Below are 8,696 nucleotides of genomic sequence, written 5' to 3' on the forward strand. Positions count from 1 at the left end.
TAAAAGAATTGATTTCATCATTTATGATAATCATGTTAAAATTATAGTATCTATAATTTTTTAGCTAATCATCATTTTGCTAAAATTATAATGCTAAGGTTTACCCCCCATTGCCGCAACTTATATGATGATTTGCTTCTAACTGCTATCCTAAGATTTTAAATCGTATATCTTATCAAACAATGCTGATGCTTGCCATTAATAATGTACTCGACACCTATATGAGAAACGATTTTTTTTTAGGATTTTTTTTTCATCCTTTAATTATATAAAATCTTCATTTTTCTATATCTTTTTGGTTATAATAATAATTTGTTAAATTCAAACTATAATACACATTTACAGTAATAAGATATAGAGAAGTATAAATAGTATATACACTATTTTAAAAAAGGATGTATATGTATACAAATAGTTATATATTAGTAAATAGTTTCTATTTATAGGCATTGAATATAATTAGAGAAACTGTAACTATATTGGGAAAAAGATTATATTTTAAGAAATAGAGTTATAATTTAAAATAATTTTAGTTAATGAAGTAATGAAACATCTATCTGTTTTTTCAAAACTTCTATTTTTTTTAAAATCATAAAATTTAATTTTTTCTTACTTTTTTTTTAACTTTCATAAATATATAAAATAATTTATTTATTTAATATTAATGTAATAGTAAAATAATCATTATTTTAATTAATCTTAAACATTTCCCTATATAATATAGGATCGGTAATCACACATAACACAATACGAACGCAGGGGAGACATATGTACAGTAGTATTACGAGTTTTTACTTATGGTGGCCTATCCTTTTCATGCATATATTTAATCTACTTACTAAACAACAGCAGTACACAACAATAATATTATAGCGGTTGTTTCTTACGGACGAGGAAAACGAGCAAGAAAGGGATGCCAAAATGCGTTTTTAAAGGGAGTACAGTCGACCCCCATTAATGTCACCCCTTAGGGTACTAGCAAAAGTATTGACTATATTGAGGTTGACGATCACAGGGGGTAGAGAATAGGCAGAATCTTTAACTGCTAACTTTGAAAGGATACCAGCAAATCTGTTGACGCTATCGGGGGTTGACGTTATCGGGGTTGACGTTAATGGGGGTTGACTGTATATCTTTTCATTGCTGTAGAATAGTGGGATCAGTAAGATGAGCAGGTATACAGAAACCATGTTCCTTTTCTCTTAATTGATAGTAAAAACCATCCTTTACTAGTATAATATTGCTATTATGCATGTTTGTCTATTGAGGCAATAATACATATGCTTGCGATATCAAGCACAGCATTCTTACCAAAGTATTAGAGAACATGGAAGTGGTGGTACAATAAGTAGCTGAGTACTTTAACACGAAGACAGAGACGGAGTAGCTTGTTGACTTCATTACCAGTTTTTTTATTCATTTCGAAATCTCGCAATTAACATGTCTCGTTTGCCTTTGAATTCCGAATCACTTCGTTGTGAAGAAGTTGAGCTACATGCCACGTACTTAGAGGCTATTGCACGCTATCCAGAGGAAACAGGGGAACGCTAGCTGAGTAAGGAAAAACGTTACACTAATGGATGGTCCGAAAACAGACGCGTTTTCAATGAAGATGGCAGTAAGTTTATTACAGTAAGGTTTTATATGAGCTATAAGGGATGATAACTCAGGTCCTCGGCAGAGCAAGTCGTGCCCTAGGAAACAAGCGATCAGCGGGCGAGGTCGAAAATGAAGAAGAAGCAATCCATCGTGATGGCTATTCCACTGTCAAGCAATATGTCAACGCTATTATTAAACTGTACAAGGAACAAGTCGAATTTGGTACGAACACTGCCACCAACAATCCACGAACGAATGCAGTCAAGCAGCTTTTGAAAAACGCAAGAAAAATGGAAGTTCGAAAGCGACGCGATAACTATGAGGACCGTGCCGCAGGAACACTCTTGGACGGCTACTCGACCCTCACGGAACTAGGAACGGTTGTCGACTACTGTTTTCGGAAGGACAGGAGTGAACACTACAGAAACGCATTGATGCTACTGATTTCCCACTTTGCCTTGATGCGTGGCGAGAACGTCCGAGATCTAGAGTTGGCTGATGTCCAGACCATCCCTTTACAACGAGAAGGACCGACACCGGATATCGAGTGCCCTGCCTTAGTTCTCCTTTTGGATCATGGTAAAAAAAATCAGTTCGGCAACAGTCAGCATGGATCTGCTATTCGTAATGCAAATGTCGAAGTATGTCCTTAGATCGCATTGGGCATGTATCTCTTCTACCGTTGGCACGTCGAAGGCGAACGATTTCCGGACATGACTGAGCCCAAGACTTGGTATGATATCAAGCTATGCAAGTCCAAACCTAACGATTTGACCTCAGCGATCACCCCTGCTGCGCACTATAAGGCCATTGACAATGCTTTTAAGCATGCCGATATTCGTAGCAAAGCCAAGACACACGCTGGACGAAAATCGGGTGCGAAAATGGCGGATATTGGAGGTGCTGGTGACTCGGATATCCGTCGAGCTGGTCGCTGGACAGGTGATTCCATGGAAGGATCATATCTGACAAACCTCCCTCAAAGATTGCTACGAACTATGGCTGATTTTTCTCCGGATGGTGGTCGCTTTTACCTCCTGCGTGACATTGTGAAGCCTTCGCCAGAACTCTGCCGCAGAATTTTCCCTTGGATTGAACAATGGCAAGAAAGGATAGATCAGAACGAAGGCGATCGTACGATGGCGGCAGATGGATTTCTGAAAATGTTGCGTGTTTTGTGTGTCACATTTCTACAAGATTCAGTTTTAATGCAACAACGCCATCCAGGTCTTTCCATTTGGAACGCTTCCATGTTCAATGATACACATTACTTGGAATTTAAAGGGTTAGTGATTTATAAAGCTGGTCGATATTGCTCGTGTTGCGTTAAAGTATACTTATTGATTTGTTTGCCTATCGTATCTAGAGCTGTGACAAGTGCTGTCAGCGAGGCGCCTAGACCCCAAGAGCTGATACTCCAAATAGCTATGCCCCATTTACATGATTCTGTCCGTACCATGCATACTGATGTATCAGCGAAGATTGCTGCACTTACTTTGGCTGTTGAGCAACAATCCCAAGCTACTCAACAGTACTTACGGGATTTGACATCTGGGCAGATTCCTTTAACTGTGCAATTCCACGCACACCAGCCGCCATATACATCTACTGGTCCTTCTGCTTCTGCTCCCACTGATGCATCTACTGCAGTTATCATAGGCCCTTCCGCTGCAACACCGTTTTCTCCCGCACAGCAACAACTGGATACACCGCCAAACTACCGCATGAGCCGTGGCATCCATACCATCCACAACTTGTGGCGTGAATGGCATGAAGGTTTAGGTGGTGCCCCATCTGTTGAGAGCCTCGAGTTACAGTGGGGCACGCAATGGCGCAGGGATGATTCCAAGTTCGTCAACCGTTGCAAAATAATCATCCAAGGCATCAAGCGATATGTACAGGAGAAAGACATCACCGAGGACGAGGCCAAGTACAGAATCGAACAAGAGAGAGTTAATTTGAACAACAAATCGTTGGATTGGATGAGCAAACACGTTGAAAAATAGATGGAAGCAGAACTATAGCACTTTTTTTATATATATTTAGTTGTCATATTTAATCACCATATTGCTATATTGATATTGGAAATAAAGAGATTAAAACGGTAGTAAACGTATTGTAAAACCCGGAAAGAGACATTACTACATGCGATTTATAGTGATTTGTTTTTAATTGGAGAACCTTAAAGGTTAAATGTACTCGTCACCGACATCATTGAACATGTCATTTAGATCTTGACAGACAAGCAATACAGAATAAAGCAACCACCGCCAACTAACAGTTAGTGGGACCCCGCAATCCCAAATATGCACATATTTGCTCCTCGACCAGGGGTATTATACTCACATAAGCGTGTATAAATTTAGGACCCGCTGGTCCTGGTGAGACTTGGCGGGACCTCAGGTTGAGATAAGTATATGTAAGCATAGTTATATGGATCAGTGTACACATGGTTAAAAATCTTTCTGAGTGATGATATACTCGCATTGTTTTTGCTTAGTTTCGAAGATCTTATCAAAGTATAGCATAAGTGATGTCGTGCACTCTATTACAGACAGTGGATTAAAGAAGTAGCGCCCCTTTGACGTAGGTGACTTCAGATGCTGACTTCAGGAGTGAGACCTTTCGTACTATACAAGCCAGTGGACATCTTCGTGCGGGGAGAGGAAGTAGCTGCACCTTGCAGAATCGACTTGGCAAAAAAAAAAGAGAGGTGAGCTAATGACGCAACATTACTAGGTCGAAGTGAATTCGCGTACCTTCACCCGCATAAGGAAGGAGCGTTTCACGAAAAGAGCGGCTTGCAAAAACAAAACAGAAAAATCAAAAACTATCCACAAAAGTGCCCTTTTGCAGACGATAAGACTCGGGTAAAGCATTGTGGTTGGTATCATCGTGTTCGTCTCGTCGTTCTTTACACACTTGGCTAGAAACATGAAAATCTGCCGGAAATATTGTCGAAACGACCCGTTTTTTAGCAAATACTACAGGTTAACAAATAACAACCACTTTGCTTTTTTTCAAAAATCGCCTCATCTTTCACCTATACCTTTCAGCTTTTTCTCCACAGAAAATGATCGTATAGCTCATCAGTTGGCACCATTCATATGCTGAAACGCTACTCTACAGCATATTAAAAACTCAATTCAATCTATTACTTTTGTGCTGATGTGCTGGAGGTGGCAGAGCAGTGGTAGTGATTGATGATGAAAAAAGATAACCCCGCCTTAGCAGCAGATGGATAATGAATTAGGCAAGTTAACAAGGAGTGAATTAATGGACAGAAAACTGCTTGTGTATTATTATATGACACCTTTGGTGTACTTCATAGATAGAAATAGCTTATGATACATTGTTGTCTGCTGAACAATACAAATGTGATTTCAAGGTTATGTACAAACAGCTTGCCGTAGCTAATAAGAACAGAAGTTCACGGTCAAAACATAAAACTTACCATCTACTGCGTGCAGCTTGAATCTAATACTATCCCATCAAGAAAAAGAAACTGTATATAGGTTAGAATTGAGTATTCGTTTGAAGTAGAAATATATGTAGTATATAAAAAAGAAATAAGATAAGGGAGAGGATCGGATTTAAGGACTTCATTGTTGCTGTTGATCTTGCAACTGCTGCAACCGTTGCAATTGCTGCTGTAGAAGCTCTATTTGCTGTTGTTGTTGCTGTTGCTGTTGTTGTTGCTGTTGCTGTTGCTGTTGCTGTTGCTGACTCTGTTCTTGTTGGTGTTGTTGTTGCTGCTGCTGGGATACTAGCGTGTAGAGGAAAGTGATTCCGTCTAACACAGCTGTCATTCTACGCCTGTATTCAACAGCGTCCTCTTTCTAGTGGCTGGGTGTTGCTAAAGGGACGTCATCAGGCCAGCCAACTAACGAAATGCTGTACTTTTTTCCATTGATGACACCATTTCCATTGTCAAACTTTTTCCACGGAAAATTCGAAATCTTTTTGAAGCCTTCAACTTTACCAAGCAGAGTCTCATCTAGTAAGGCACACATCGCAACTGAGTGGCTGAACCATTAGATATCAAGCCTTTTTAGTTACTTACTGTACGAATTGATGATTTTGTTGACAATTGTACTTTCGACCTGCTACTTGGAAGCACTCGAAAATGAGCTGCAGAGTCGGGGTCGCTTGACTCCACGGGAAGAAGAGGAACGATTGTCGGCTGCAATAGTTGTCGGAGAGGATGATGATGGAGATGGAGGGGTTTCGGTGGCATTGTTGGTTTCAGGATCAATTGGGACGGTCTCAGTAGCGGCTAAATAGGAAAGTCAGAGCTACTTCTACATCTTTACTTAATACATTCATATACATACCCTTCCTGTTGAAGTCATAGCATTCACTTTTGAATATTTCCTTCAATCTGAAGGAAACGTCTTCAACCTGGTCTGCTTCTACCTTCTCTAAGAAGGCGATTCCTGCGTCTAAATCGAGTTTTTAATTTGTTGATCTTCATGACGAAAGGAAAATGAAACTCACCTGATCCAGCTGCATCAACGGGAACCACCTTACTCGTGAGCTTGTCCGGCAAGAAAAGACACAAGGTTTCAACACCACATTCTCGTTTCAGCTGGACAAGGTTGCGGCCCATGCAGTCGATGAGCAACTTCAGCTTCAACTTTGCTGACTGAACGGTCTTTTGTTCAGTGGCGCCAATGCTTTCGTTGTGCTCGGTTGTTGCTCGGATCAGGTCTGCCTTCAGTTCCGGATCGTTCATCAAAGCTTTGTATTCGTCAGACTTTTGCTGAACGATATATCCAGCGTGACGATTATCGTCCTTCAGTATTCCCCTATCTAAGCGTACAGAAAAATACTGATTAATACGAGTGTTGTATCATGCCTGCATTCTTGTATTTGCTATTATTAAGATGATATAACCTTCTGCATCGTAATGAAGGGACAGGAAATGCTGCCAGGTGTTTCATTTGCTGGCGTGCTTGCAAAGCAATGGCAATCTCACCGGCAGGAGCTCCTCGACGCGCTTTCCATACTTGGCGGCAATTTGGGCTTGACCTGCCTTCATGCAGTCAAGCAACTCTTTTTCAAGAGCTGCCAGATCAGCCTCCATTTCCTCATCGGCTTCGGCCACAGCGGATGCAACTGCTTCGTCAGCTGCAGCATCTACTACGTTACTGGAGGCAGACTCGAGTTCCATCTGCTCAATAGCAGTCGCCACGTCAGCAGTTGCATCAGTTGTCATTAGAGCTTGGTCGAATGAAGCTTTTGTAGCTTCAAATCTTTCCTTCATTACTGCTGCTTCGTAATTGCAATCGGAAACGAAATCAATGAAATCATCATTATTAAATATTTCCGTCTCTTCTTCTGTTGTTCTATTCTCTTTGACAAAAAGTCGGTAGAGTTTAAAAGCGGTTTCAATATGGTCTTTTGTCAATAAGGGATTCATTTTAAAATTGCAGAAAAAGGGAGGTAAGAAGTAGTAAGGAAGAAGTTGGTGTCTCAACATCTGGCTTCTCTCTGTTCTATTATCAAGCGTTTCACAAACTTTCGCATCATTCACTACAGAGTCACATTTCACAAGGTTCTCGACAATTACACTTTTTTGAGCAATTATGGCAGAGTTCTATTTGAGTTTGCGGCGTAATTTATTTTTGCGGCCGTTATGAATATACTGGGGCTGCAAAAATTTGCTCAGTATAAGTATTACTGCGGTGGCGGTAATACTAGCTGCCATCACCCATGGAAAAGAAGGAAGTAAGCCATTAGATGCCCTTAATTTCTCACCAGGGAGAGTCTGTTTATCATGAATCATTTTCTATTCTCCAACCAATCAAATACAGTATTTCGCACCAGTGTTCATCTCTATATTACACCCCCTAGAAATTTTATAGTTTCAAACGCAAAACGCTCTATACTTATATCATCTTATATACCACTTTTCCCGCCATGTATCACTGGAGTTGGCAAGCGATTTCAGAGGCACTGAATGCACACTGAAAGCGGTACTTTCAGAGTGCTTTCAGAGTGCTTTCATGATGGCTTTCAGAGTACTTTCAGAGTACACTGAATGACCGTTTTGTTTACGGGTGATACACGTCTCCTGCATGCCATTCATAACTTCTTACTGGTTGGGGAGATGCTTAAGCGGCACAGTGACATTGGCGAGTTCGTGTCTTCCTGTGCATTAAGGCTTGCTAATGATTCGTTGGGAGAAACAAACTTCCATTCCCTTTATCCAATTCTATTTGCTCAAAAACCACTCATACACCCCTTTTCATTTGCTCAAATTGCTCACACATGCATATAGTATATTGCTCATACGTGCATATAGCCAATGATAGTGCTTTATTAGACCACACGGCACTGACGGTGACGCGTCAGCACAGGTAGTAAAAAAAGGATGGAATAATAGTATACAAAAAATAGGAGGGGAAAAAAATACAAAAGAAAAGCCATATAGAAACTATTCAATAAACTACACATGCTGATGGTATTCAAAAAGCAGCAGTACTAAGGGATTCTTGTTACAGCGATGTACATAGAGATTTCCTAATAAAAAAAAGAGAAAAAGTATAACCATTAAAATACGTCCTATACTCTATTGCTCCACGCTGTTATAACCCCCACCCTCAAACTTACCTTATAGTACATCATCTTGTCTCGTTTTCATGAACCACTGTAGCCTAAGGAGGGATGAGATAGATGAGGTTATAGCGAGCTGGTTAGTAACATGAAAGAGGTTGAAGGAATAGCTGGTGAAGTGAACTCAATCTCATTGGCAGAAGTGAAAGAAAGTGAAGTTGCTCAAGTGACGGTGCTCAGGCGACGGTGTTAGTATGAAGGACTTCAAGGAAGACACATTCAGCACGAAGATGTGACAATCTGATGAGGCCGTTCAAGTAAAAAGCTCAAAGTATAAGTTGGAGATGCACAGCAAACGTAAAAAAAAGTAGGTAGAAGAGAAAAAGGTGACGAAATTGAATTGAGCAGAGCGGAATACTAAATAATTAAAAAGAGCGGCAAAAAAATACACGTAGAAGCTTTTGAAGAAACACGTCTTTCATATAAAAAAAACTGCTTTATTCAATTTTTATATGTCCAGAGCGCAAGGCCATGACGAA

At 40.2% G+C, this 8,696-nt stretch overlaps 1 protein-coding gene across 1 annotated transcript; it reads right to left on the bottom strand.

Annotated features, from left to right (window-relative positions):
- Positions 1–5,277: 5,277 nt before the first annotated feature.
- BDB00DRAFT_852174 (uncharacterized protein) lies at positions 5,278–7,233 on the bottom strand. Its single transcript, XM_053125552.1, is given in 6 exon segments — positions 5,278–5,694; positions 5,710–5,875; positions 5,934–6,041; positions 6,097–6,411; positions 6,496–6,526; positions 6,578–7,233. The coding sequence occupies 6 exon segments, from the start codon at positions 7,079–7,081 to the stop codon at positions 5,655–5,657; spliced, it is 1,164 nt and encodes a 387-aa protein (XP_052974012.1). The 5' UTR covers positions 7,082–7,233; the 3' UTR covers positions 5,278–5,654.
- Between the last annotated feature and the right edge of the window lie 1,463 nt (positions 7,234–8,696).

Source organism: Zychaea mexicana (assembly GCF_025766255.1).
Source record: "Zychaea mexicana strain RSA 1403 chromosome Unknown BDB00scaffold_127, whole genome shotgun sequence".
NCBI lineage: Eukaryota > Fungi > Mucoromycota > Mucoromycetes > Mucorales > Lichtheimiaceae > Zychaea > Zychaea mexicana.